The sequence below is a fragment of the Ricinus communis genome, chromosome 7, assembly GCF_019578655.1.
Source record: "Ricinus communis isolate WT05 ecotype wild-type chromosome 7, ASM1957865v1, whole genome shotgun sequence".
Taxonomy (NCBI): Eukaryota; Viridiplantae; Streptophyta; class Magnoliopsida; order Malpighiales; family Euphorbiaceae; genus Ricinus; species Ricinus communis.
This window is the reverse complement of record NC_063262.1, coordinates 7,150,067-7,163,082: the sequence shown is the minus strand read 5'-3', so window position 1 is coordinate 7,163,082 and position 13,016 is coordinate 7,150,067. Positions and strand designations below refer to the sequence as shown.

General features: G+C 30.2%; 1 protein-coding gene, 1 non-coding gene and 1 pseudogene across 2 annotated transcripts; all 3 read right to left on the bottom strand.

Annotated features, from left to right (window-relative positions):
* Positions 1-2,280: 2,280 nt before the first annotated feature.
* On the bottom strand, positions 2,281-4,215 carry LOC8270693. Its single transcript, XM_015727805.3, has one exon. It carries the CDS (start codon positions 3,916-3,918, stop codon positions 2,542-2,544), a length of 1,377 nt encoding a protein of 458 aa, XP_015583291.2. The 5' UTR covers positions 3,919-4,215; the 3' UTR covers positions 2,281-2,541.
* Positions 4,216-9,097: 4,882 nt separating this feature from the next.
* Positions 9,098-9,182, bottom strand: TRNAM-CAU. The gene is given in 2 exon segments: positions 9,098-9,133; positions 9,145-9,182. It is a non-coding gene; the product is annotated as a tRNA-Met (tRNA).
* A 367-nt stretch (positions 9,183-9,549) lies between these two features.
* LOC8270683 lies at positions 9,550-12,239 on the bottom strand (annotated as a pseudogene).
* Positions 12,240-13,016: the final 777 nt, after the last annotated feature.

The following is a 13,016-nucleotide window of genomic DNA, read 5'->3' as shown; positions in this document are numbered from 1 at the left end:
ACAGATTGCTATTCTTAGTTAGTACAAATTAAAATGGATTATGTAGTGTTACTCTTTATTAGTGTTGAGATAGATTTATATATTGATTAGAATCCTCTCATATTATTGTTAATATGATAAGTCATGTTTAAATAATTTTAACCGTTGAATTAAAAATTAACATTTTAAATTTATTATTTAGAAAATAACTATTCATTCAAATTTTTAATAAAATCTCAACTATTTAATTTAAAATAAAAAATAATTATATATTCAAATTGAACATAAAAGGATTTCTATCCTTCGATATATACTTAGTTATCATTCGGACAATTACAATCGAAGTAATTAATGCATTTGATGAATATATATATTTTAGTGCACTCGAGTGAACAAGAAAGATTTATAAAAAATAAAATTTCAGACATTATATTTATAATTATTTTCCTTTTTAAATCCATGACTATCTAATAAAAACATGATTTAAATTCCAAAATCGAGAAAGACAGAAAAAAAGAAAGAAAAAAGAAGAGTTTATATGAGTGAGTAAGCATAGTCTTATAGACATGATATAATTAAATTGGGCTTAAGAGGTTCGGCCCAACAGAAGAACGAAATAGATAATCTCTACTGCTTTTAAAACCATTATATTTGAATTTCATTTTTGTTTTTGACGAATTTTTCAATTTCTTTTTTTTTTTCTTTTGCCCTTTTGAGACGATGGCCCGACAGTGTCTCAAGCCGCTAGCCCCAGTAGCCTTTTTTAGCTCTATATTTTTTTTTTTGTTAATATTTTTAAAAATAAATAATTAAACTTAAATAAGATAAAATCACATATTTTTACTATTCATATATAAAAATATATCATTAAAATTCTAAAATACCTTTAAATATCTATACATAATTTTGACCGATCAGTTTAATAAATAATTTTAAAAAATCGATTATTTCGATAAATCAAATTCTTGATATAAAACAGAACCAAACAAATATATTTTCAATTTTTAAGAAACTTAAATTGAATTTTAAAAAAAAATTAATCGAATCAAACCGAATAAATGTCAGTTATTTTCTGTTTTCTATTTTTTCGGAATTTTCCTCATTCCTAGCCCACAAGCAGCAAGCTTATGAGACAATGGCCTTTCAATTTCAATCGGAGCACTCAAATTGACTTCCATTGTTGTTTGGCTTGTGTTAATCTCAATTGCAGGCAATGATCATGGAAGTAGTTGTTTTTGTTGAATTAATTTTGGCTTACATTTTGAACACGAATTTCACGAGCTGAATTGAAGTGCCTATGAATCTGAATATTTCTTGTCATTTGAGAAAAACTGCAAGTCAATAATTGAAATTGAAAACTTTCTTCAGCTTAATATTTTTGTAAGTGCTTTACTTAAATCTTGACAATTTTTTACAATAAACACTTATCTATAGTTTCTCCTTTCTCTTTTTTTTGCATAAACTTTTATCTCATTTTATTTCTATCTGTTTAATATACATCAATAAAAGTTATAATTTTAATTTTTAAATAAGTACGATTTAAATTAGAATTGCTCTTCGCCATAGATGTTAAAAGGTTTAACTTTAATAGACCTAAGGAATATGAAAGTTTATCCCTTTAAAACTTTAGGCTGGCTTTTTTGAAAACTCATTTATGTTATAAACAAAGGGAAAAAAAGGCCTTAGACATAGCTAAAAAAATCCCATTTCCTGAGAAAAAAAGGTAAAAAAGATTGCAAAAGTAGCAAGCATGTCTAGGCTTGTAGAATAGGAAAGACTTAAAGAATACATTTATTATCTAGCAAAGACAAACATGAGTGATTAAAAGTCAATATCGAAACCAAATTATGGTAAATAATTAATAGTAGATGGGTCCTTTTCTTTTTTGACGGTCTCCACAAACTGTACCAAAAACTCACTTCCCATGGAAAAGCTACTTACTTACTTACATCCACAAATGGACATACCAAAGACCAACACATGCTATTAAGTACTCACATTATCAATTCCAAAATGCCCTAAAAAAGTTGAAATTTAATGTAGGCTATTACTTTTTCCTTCTTTTTTTTTTTTTTGCCCACATAACCCACCGACATCACTCCTTAAAAACATCCTTTAATTAATTTCTTTAAAAAAGAAATCCTCCATTATATTTATAATAATGTGTGACATGCAACAAATTTAATCATGTAATATTAATAATCCTAAATTAGATGTTTTAATAGTTACTTTTCTAGCATTTGTTTATAATTTTATTTTGAAATTGATACATAGAAGAAATCAATATAAACATATAACAAATAAAAAGGTAATAGTAGTTTGCATTTTCTTTTCTTCCAATTGCTCTTATTTAGAATCTTGATGACATACAAAGATTATATGAAATTGAATACACTAGAAAATTTTTCTACTCTATTTTCCTTAATTCTAAAATAACACCATGGTTCCTTGGCCAATGGCATTATTTATAAATAGTAACCCCATGAAGATTTATAAAAACAAAAAGGTAAAATTGGGATTTATTACATTGCTTTGACTAAAACAAAAAATTAAATAAATAGGCTAATTTTTCTTGCCTTCTTCGCCACCATCTTCCAAGTACGCCTTCTTTCTCCTATCGAATTTAGCAAGCAAACAAATCACGAAGAAACACGTGGCATAAATCGCATGAACCTTCCAATTGGTCTTAGGTGGTTGATGCAACACCACCCTATGAAACACCGACACGTAGAAATGTAGCCCAATGGCAAAGCCCACAAAAATCTGGCCCAGGCCCAATAGCCTCGATCCGAGCCCAGACTCAGTGGAAAACACAAGAATCAGGTACATCAAAAGCAACAAGAGATACAAGACATAGCCAAGGGTTTGCAGCACCATTAAGCAGACGTACGTAGATTCTGAAGTAGCATAGAAAAACCTCAAAGGCTCAAGGCCAGTAACTAAAGATGAGAGACAAAGAATAGAGAAATAGATTGAGAGGTAAACTTGAATAAAAATCACAATCTTTTGGATAGAGAAATAGGCTTTGATACGGTTAAAGACTAAAGAAACAAGAAGTAGAGGTATAGTAATGAAAGCAAAAGAGACAACAGTAGCAGTAGCGGAGGCATATTTGTTACCCACTATTGGCTTAAACCCTTTGGTCATTTCTTTATTGGCTTTTGTAAGGTACTTCTTGGAAGTTATTGAGATTCTTTCAAGATCAGGCAAAAGGGTTTGTTGGAATTTGGATGGTAGATCTCTGAATTCAGCAACTAAATCATCCTCCATTTCTTGATCAAGCCAACTTGGTTGTTTTTGTGACTGTGTTGTTGTCTTTTTTGTGCTGGCTTTTCTCTCATTGGTTTTTTGGTTCTTGGTTTGTTTCTGGGATTCAGAGTCACTATTTTTCTTGTCTGCAAGGATTTGGGTATCTTTACTGGAAGTGGGTTTGGTTGTTTTGTTCTTGGGTGAGCCCAGTTTGAGTAGATCTGAGGTTTTCTTAGTAAAAGAGGAAGTGGGTTTGGTAGAATTGTAGGACTTTGATGTGGAATTGAGCTTCTTTAGTTGAGAAATGGAGTTGAGCTTTTTGAGCTGAGAAGTTGAATTAAGCTTCTTAAGCTCATTCTTGGATAAGGTAGTTGATGATTTTGTTGAATTTGTAGGTTTTGTAAGCTTGGAAATGGTTTGGTTCTTTGTGGAAAGGCTGGATTTGATAAGCTTGGTTTGGTTCTTGGTAGATAAATTTGCAATCTTTTTCTTAGGTGATAGCTGATCTTGCTCCTGATCATTTTCCACCTCTAACATTCTCCTTCTACCAAAGAACTGTTTGCTTTCAAGAACTGAACTATCTGAAGAAGAAGAAGAAGAAGCAGACAGAAGAACAGAACTGAACAGAAAGAAAACAAGATAAAGCAGAAGTACCTTTCTTAAACTGAAGTACATGATTAGTGGAGCCATTTTTATGAAATCTAGTATATAAAAACACTTGACAGGATCTAGAGCTTAATTGGGATATATATGTTGGATCCAAATCTTCTTGAAAGAAAGAGTGAGAAAGAGAGAAAGAGAGAAAGAGAGAGAGAGAGAGAGAGTGTGTGGAATCAGTGAAATAATGGATTTATATAGTTGTTACGTAAATGGTGAAAGGAAAGTAGGAGACGACATAAATGAGAAAGTAGAAGAAGAAGAAGAAGATGAGACGAGTCACATGGAGCAAGTAGCATGTAAAGTTTGCCTAATGACGCGGTTTTAAGATCATGAATGAAATTGATGCTGCCTTCTGTCAAATACTATATAATATTATAATTTTTCTTACATGGGACAAAATAATATATTGTAGTCCTATCAAATCGTTCATCTTGGGATAATATCTTATGAGTTTTAGCAAAATGGGTTCCAATAAATGATTTTCATTGGTCATTTATATATCTTGGTGCTCCTTGGTCAAAATAATAACATATTTTAACTTGGTTCATCAGAATTAGACTACGTACCCAAAGGAGAGAAAAGAAAATAAAAGGATTTGCTGCTTTGTAACTGCTAAATTTATCAATTTGTCTTTCTTTTTTATTTATGCCAGAAACAAACGAATTCATTACATTGTTTTGGGTTGACAAAGGATTTGTAATAGCGTGTGAATCCATAATCATGAATTCAACGCAATAATTAAATTATTTATCAATTTATTAAAAATAATATTTTATAAGAAATAATATATTTAATAAAATTTATATTTTATTTTTATAAATATTTTTAGGTATATATTTTTGTGTATAATACAAATAAAAGTATTTAATTTTACATTTAGGATTTAAATTATAAATTTATGAGCTAGTTTACAATCTTATATATGAATTAATTAGTAACTTGAATTCAACGTAATTATTAAAATATATTTGAATTTATAAGTTCAAGTGATCAAATTGAGCTTTGAGTAGCTTTTAAATCGCTATACTTATTACCTATAATGAATCAAAGGAAATAGGATATAAAGTTTCTTTTCATCTTATCCCAAAGGATAAACATTTCATTGATTCAAATTTCATAGTGATAGGGTCTTACAAGCAATTTGTAGGCATAACACTAAGAAATATTTTAATAAAGATTAAAAATGATTTTAAATCCATATAATCAAGTTTGTATTTGTGTTGGGTTGTAATATTTCTTTATGCTCGTCATGCTTTTAGCGAAAAATGAATTTGATCTTTGGTGTCAATCACATTTCATTAAAAGGATAGGCCCTTCACAGTTGAAAAAGTGAGAGACAATTGTTAGTAATTAAAATTCTAAATTAGACCCTTGTGTTTTCTTTTCGTTTTCAACATTATTTCTAAGCTAGAACCAGAGTCCCAATCACATCTCTAAATGGGAAAGTTAGGTCATTTGATTCATCACTCTTTTGACTTCATGCTGCCCTAAGGGCACACCATGATCTAGATCTAAAATGCTGGTTGCTCAGACTTAATTAGAGACCCATTCAGTTAAAATAATTATAATAATAAGTGACTTCACTTTTTTAATTTATTTATTTATTTATTTTTTTTTTGCATAATGAAAAATTAATCAAGAATTAGTAAGGCCATTACGATCTTTCAATTCAATTCAAGATGCGGGACCGAAAACTTGGGGATCCTAGGTTGTAGGTCCCACAATCATGGGTGCTCCGGCATGACAAGTTTGTTTCACATTTTCTTGCCTTATTGCTTCCTTTTGCAGTTAGCAATGCATGGCCGTCTGATCATGGGATCATGAATATTCTGTGAAAAGGGATACACTTGATCATGAATATATTAACTATTTATTGTTTTATTATCATTAAATATATCTTTTCACTTAAATTAACATAATTATTATAGGCATACAAATTTTCTGTAAGAGATTAAGAATATATTGCCTATATGCAAGAAACACATTAAGTTTAAATTTGAATTACATTTTAGAATTTAATATGTTAAAATATAATAAAATTATAATTTAAAAAAAAATTATATTATTCGTTAACCATCAATCTTTAATTACAAATTATTAATAAAGACTAAATTAACTAAGCCTCAAATTAATAATAGTGAATCAAATTATCTAAAAACTTCAAATTTAATAAAATAGATCATATATTCTTTTACTTTATTCTAACTCATATTTGTATTAGACTGGTCTTGTATCTTGAAATTAAATGTGAAAATAATTCATCTAAATTTTTACATTTAGAAAAAAGAAAAATTTGTTTAAAATTATATATTAACAACAAATAAATGATAAGTGATTTAGTTAAATTTATTAAAGATAGTCATATTTTTTTCTAAATATTTAGTTAAATTTATTAAATCCTAATCTATGCAGATACTAAGCTTTTGAATAGTAATAAATAATATTTAAATAATTATTTATCTTATAAACCTAACAATGGTTAATAAAATAATTATCAAAGTAATAATAGAATATATATAAGATTAAACTATTAATTTTTAGTGCTAAAATTATATTAAATAATAATTTTAGAAAATGATTGTTATTCATTGAATTAGTGTGATATTAGATTTTATATAAATACTTTGATTTATTTAAAATACTACTCAATATAATATTAGATACTATTTTATGAAAAAAAATTTAAGAAAAGATTAAGAAACTTTATTAGTGTATATCTACTAGTAAAATTGTTTAAGAAAAAAATATTAAGAAACAAGACTTTAATTACGAGAAGCAAATTGACAAAAATTGATTGAATTTTTGGTGAAATAAATTGCTGATGAATAAAATTTTAAATATTTCTCCTCTTACCTCTTGAATCTATTATATATATATACCTTGATTTTCTATAAGATATTTATGACTAATAATGCTAATTTTACTTTTGTAAGCAACTATAATATTAAATTTAAATGGTCAAGATTGAATTTGTAAATATAGTTATTACAAAGTACTAAAAAATTTCTTGAAAACGAGCTTGAAAGATTAATAATTCAATTCAATTTAATTTAAGAAGAAGACTGTTGAAAATCACTCCAGCAAACTGTGTGCCTTCAGTTTAGCAAACAGAACTAATAAACAATTGGCCTATGTATTTATTCTTTTAAGATCAATAGTCCATATCATTTCTATTTTAATCCAACGGCCTAACCTTCTATCCGCCGGAGTACCGTAGACAGACCCTGCTGCTATGGCCTTTTTCTGTAGCTGGAAATTTACAAACATAAGAAAACAGAAGGACCCACACAAGAAAGGCCGAACAAGAAAACATGAGATATTAATGGAAGTGCCACCCAAAATTGTCTTTTATTGGCTGTTTTTTCCCCTTCTTATTCTTGATTTGGCATAGCCTCATAATATGACGATAATGATTGAATCTTCCTGTAATTCCGAGCCAACCGGTTAAAAGTACTCATTCTTCATTGCACTCTCAACATACCCAAGACTAAAAGTGGGGGAAGAAAGATAATTAAAACTTCAATTAAATCCCCAATCCTCTAAAAGATCTTTTTTTTTTTTTTTAAATTAATCTTTTTTTCTTTTTTATTATCAGTTGAAAAGGTCAGAACTCTTCTTTTCTTTTTTCTAGTAAATTATGTATTTTCTAAAGAAGAAAAATAATTGGGTTGCATTCAAAATAATAAAAACTTAAGCTAATATTTTCTCCATTTAGGAAATAATGACCACTAGTGTATATATAACTTACAGGCTAATCTTTTGACTATTGTTAAGACCATTGTATTTGGTATGATGATATGAAAGACATTTTATAATTCTTAACTATAATTCATCCCACCTACCCCACGCGCACACTTTCTCATTTGGGTTAGGCTGCAGATTTAGTTTAATATTTGAAATGATTGGTCAAGAGTCTTAGTAAGCATAATTTTTTGTTTTTGAGAATATTAGTAAGCATAATTTAATATTAAGGTAATACAATACTATAATCAGTTGCCTGAATGAGATTTGATTAATTAATTTTTTAAAAGAGGCATGGATAATTAAATGGAGGAGCTATGTGTAAGTAAGGAACCTTGAGATGCTCCAAATTTATATTTTATTTATTTATATGTGTATGTATAATATACACAAATGTTGTTATTTGTCGGTGGGGGTGTTACAGCTTATGATGTTTGATTCACATTTAAATGGTTACAAATGAGATCCATGATAAGGGTTCTTAAAGTTTCTAACATATAGATTCTGGCTAATGGTCCTCTTCATTTTTTATTTTATTTTTTTAATTTTGTTTATATGATTGATATGTCATTCTCTCTTCCAAATGGTCAATTCCCCAAGAAAAGAATAAATTTTAAAAATAAGAAGAAAAACATGTCATTAATTTGAGGACTGAAACAAGTACTTTTTATTATTAATAAAGTTTCAAATGAGTTATTGATTTTTATTGCAAGTGAATCTGATTTTATATGGCATAACTACTTGGCTATAGGGTCCGTGGTCACACACTTTAAACATATATAGTATTGAAGAACTTTACATGGAGTCTTTTCCACAACGAACCAATTGATGGTCTCTTCCCAAACACAGTGAGATCTTTTGCTTTAAAGAGAGAAACCTATCTGGCATGGTATGCACATATGAAGCAAATGTGAAATGGGGGCCTAAAAGTCATGCAGCAAAAGAGCCACTACCACTGCTTTCTACTTCTTTTAATCAAATCAAAGTTGTTCTGAATTTTCAATATCTGGGCCCCTTTCCATGTGCCTGATTCTTGATGCATCTTCTTCTTCTTCTTCTTCTCCTTCTTGTTCAAGAGGGCATTTATTTTATATAATTTCTTCATTTTCTTTTTCTCTCTGAACTTTGCGAAAAAGGATGTGGAACTTAAAGAAATACCATTCACCACGCAGATGGGTATGTACATTTAGATAATAGACATGGAAGCTTGTGACTGAAAATTGTGTTAGTTGGAATGCGAGGACGTTTTGCAATTAATGGAGAATTGGGGAATGCAGCAGCAGTAATAGTGGCTAGTGAAAGAGGCAAAATAGCATTGCACTTAATGGTGGCAGTGACATTGATATGTAATTTATTAATGTCGGTATTGATGATGGGAGCTCTGTGTAATATTTCTCCAGCCAAAGGTCATTGAATTTATTTATTTCAATTGAGACATGAAAACAAAAAAAAAAAAAAAAAAGGGAACTGGGGTGAGAGAGGCTCGAACTCTCGACCTCAGGATAACTCAGAAGCTATGAGACCTACGCGCTAGCCAACTGCGCCACCACCCCCTTGATGACTACTCTCTTTAAAATTATAACTAATTAAGAATCCTTCCAGAACAGACTTTTCAAAGCTATCTTTGTAATCAAGATCCATGAGTCTTTATATTATGCATTAAAAACACTCGTGTTGCTCACATATTAAATGTATACTACCATAAAGATTATAGCTAAGTAGGTACAGATTACAATCCTCAAGCCAATTTATTCATGCCTGAAAAAATTGTAGACATCAAAATAAAACTTGGCAGATGAAATGCAGGAACATATCCCCTAATCGTGATAAAGTTTTTCTCTTCCTCTTAACTCCTTTGTCATTGGAACAGGTAACAGAGGGTATGAACAAATAGTAGCCGGCTCCTGTAAGACAGGTTCATCAGTCTGCTAAATCAAAGGGTGTTAGCTGATCAGAAAGTAGAGCTTTCTCATCATTATCATATAAGTCGAAGCTGTCTTTTCCATATTCAAAGTCAATTGCACTTCTCTCCTTGCCATTTAGTTCTTTCGATTCTAAAACGTATAGTTGCAAGTATTTTTCCCTTGGACTAGACTTGTTTGGTTCTAGTTGCTGCATTTTTTATTTTATTAAAGCACTCATTCTTGCCCACTCCCGGTCTCTTGTGTACGTGCAGTAGAGGAACGAATAGATGAAACAACAAACTGCCATTGGAATGCCTATTGCTGTAAAGAGTGCCTTGGCAAGAGATGTAGCATGTCCTCTGCCTGTTTCAATGTTGATGGTGTCTGATGATATCTTGGGAGTTTTATAACCATAAACATGTTGAGCCAGAATCCCAACTATAAGAGGAGCAAATTGAGCGAGTACATATTCAAATAATACATCCAAAGCATAGATACTTGTTTGAGATTTCTCCGGAACTATTTCTGCAAATATTGGACTGCATATACACATGAGAAAACATAATGAGATATGGTTATTTATTTCGAATTTTATTAGCAAAAGGATTGAAGTAAACTATAGCTCTTGGCTTTCAAGATGTAAATAATACTGATTAAGTATGTACAACTAGTGAATTGTGGTTCTATATCGTTCATGTTTTATGTCAAATGAAACTGCATTTGTTATATGCTTTTGTTTTTATTCAATTTACTCAAAATCTAATAATAACCAATGACACTAATGTCATTTTAGTTGCTATCAGGAATACGTACTTATTTGTTGCTGGAGCATTCCAAGGTGTGCATAGAACCATGATGAACAAGACCAAACCATGCATGAATGCTGTGGATGGATCATCAGGCAATATCGCCAGCAGAATAGAAGCTAAAGGAATGGCTGAACCAGCACTAATTTATAATAGGAGTATTCAGCCAGAACTTGGGAAGTGTTTAGCAAGGATATCCCTCATAGTCCCTCCAAATAAAGAAATCAAGGCAACCGCCAAGTGTAAAATCAGTCATCATGAGTGTTGTTTTCTCATGAGAAAATTCAATAAGTTCTAACCACATGGCTGCAAATGATAAAGCGGACCAAGGGAATGATCCAAAGACACCTTGAGCTATAAGTATTTGGAAAGATGGTATTTTGATTACCAATTTTAATTCTTTGATTAGGTCCTTCGATTCTGAAACAAAAGACTGACGAGTACAGTCTTTGGATCTATTATCTGCATAAAAAAGGCATGGATTATTGGCAAAGAGGCGAACTAAAATACCAACCAGGTATCCCCATGAATGATGTTGAGGTTATTAGTACAGAACAAAGTCTTCCAAGAATGGAGCCAAGATTTTCTGTTAGCTGCAGCCATCCAAATGCCCTGCCTCAATTGCTTTCATTAGTGGAATCAGCAACAAGGGATTGAACGGCTGGAATGACTATGGCAAGTCCAATCCTTTTCAGACCTCTTAAAACTGCCACCTATTTAACCGAATGCAACAACATTGTCAGTGATACCTATCCAGGAGATAGAAACCACAAAAGAAAATGGTAAATTTTGTCTGCAAGTTTTTCATTGTTAATTTTTTTCTTTCAAGATCAATATCACAAATTCTCAAGATTTTGTGAATTTGAACTTTTTAAAAGGGAGTTGATATTTATAGGTCCTCAACATAATATCTAAATATTATAATTGTTATATCACTTGCTATTGCTAACAATTATTTCAATTATGAATTTCAAACTTCCCAATGCCAACAATTCCTTATGAACCTCATCAATTCTAAGATGGTCTAGTTTTGCAATAAAAGATGAATTTGATTTTCATCTATTTAGCAACATTTCATTTCACTTGAAATTTAGATAGCAGCCACATTGAAGCAAATTTAACAGAGGTTTTGCAACTAGCTCCTCGCGCATTAGTTTAAGTACTTAAATTAACTCACTTTGTATTTACATAATTAAACATCTTTATGTGTAATCAAATCAGCTCAATATGTATCATTTAAACCTAGATGACAACAAGATTTACCAAATCTAAATCCTAATACTTTCATACTAACTATGTAAGTTGTTTATACATTGAACCATTGCAACTTTGGTCGAGTTCTTTGAGTCTTGTATAAAAAACTGTATAAAAATCATCCCATTCTAATATGAAATTTCAGCACTAAAAGTGCATTTGGCCATACATGATATAAGTACAGATCTGCCAATATAACAACGAAAATAACCCAAAGTAGTAAAATTTATAACAGAACATCACATTATGACGGTTAAGGGATGCATGTTTGCATGTGTCATCATAAAACTAATTATTCTGACGTCTACTTTCAGGCATGAGTAAATTGGCCTGCTCCTCGCAATCTTTAAGTCTTAGCTCTAATTATGAATTGGTACATAATCTGTATAAGGTTTCCATTTGAAGATAGCTTTGAGTTTTCTGTTGTAGAGGGATTTCAGTTGAAATCATATACTAAAGAAAGTGTTCAGTCATGATCATAGTTTCAGGGCCTTTCCTATGTGCATGTGCATGGCCTGCATGTTTGTATAGCCTTGGATTGAGTAATGATCAACAAATAGTGGAAGAATGCAATCAATAGATATATTATCTTTAAAGATATTTGACCAGTTTGACATACAAATATTCTTCATACTTCCATTCGCATGGTATCCACGAGCCTAGTGAAGTAGATTGAGATCACTTTGGAGGTAAAAAATTCATTTGTGGCGTCAAATTAGGCTAACAGCACTGAGAGGTGGTTCTTTAATGACAATAGACAGAGAAGATAGTTTTTTTCTTTTTGAATTACCAATTTCGGCCCAATCGACGCCAACCGACAATGGAAACTAGCAAAGTAGATGGAGTTCACTTTGGAAAGGAAGTCTGGTAGTAAGATAAGGTCTTTAGGATGTTGGACGACAAACGATAGAGGGGGCGGCGAGAGATAGAACATGTCAATGAGAGAAAAAGTGAGGGAGGGACTCAAATAATTATCCAGCTACAGTGCAAATTGCTATTAAGTCCCTCCTTGAGAAGTTTTTGCTATTAAGTTCATTTATATATACTTATATATAAAATAAATATTTTTGGAGTAAATTGTCATTTCTTAAAGTTTACTACTTAAATACATAAAATAAAAAATAAAATTATAATTTACATACTCAAGTCCTTAAAATAATTTTATTAGGAATTAAAATATCTTTTAACACATGAATAAATTTTATATTACTAAAATACTCTTGAAAAATTATCATTACATAGAATTAAAAATTCATAATATTATATTAGTTGAATGCTTTTTATTGATATTTAATTGATATTAAAATGAAAATGGTTTATGTTTATTGATATTTAATTATTATTTATTTATATTTTAATTTTATTTATTAGTTTTTATTCAATATTCTTTTTTAACTGGATGATTTTGCGGATTGGCGCTATT

What these genes read in the sequence shown, in the direction of transcription:
- LOC8270693 (XM_015727805.3), bottom strand. Translation starts at nt 3,918, where the DNA reads ATGGCTCCACTAATCATGTACTTCAGTTTAAGAAAGGTACTTCTGCTT.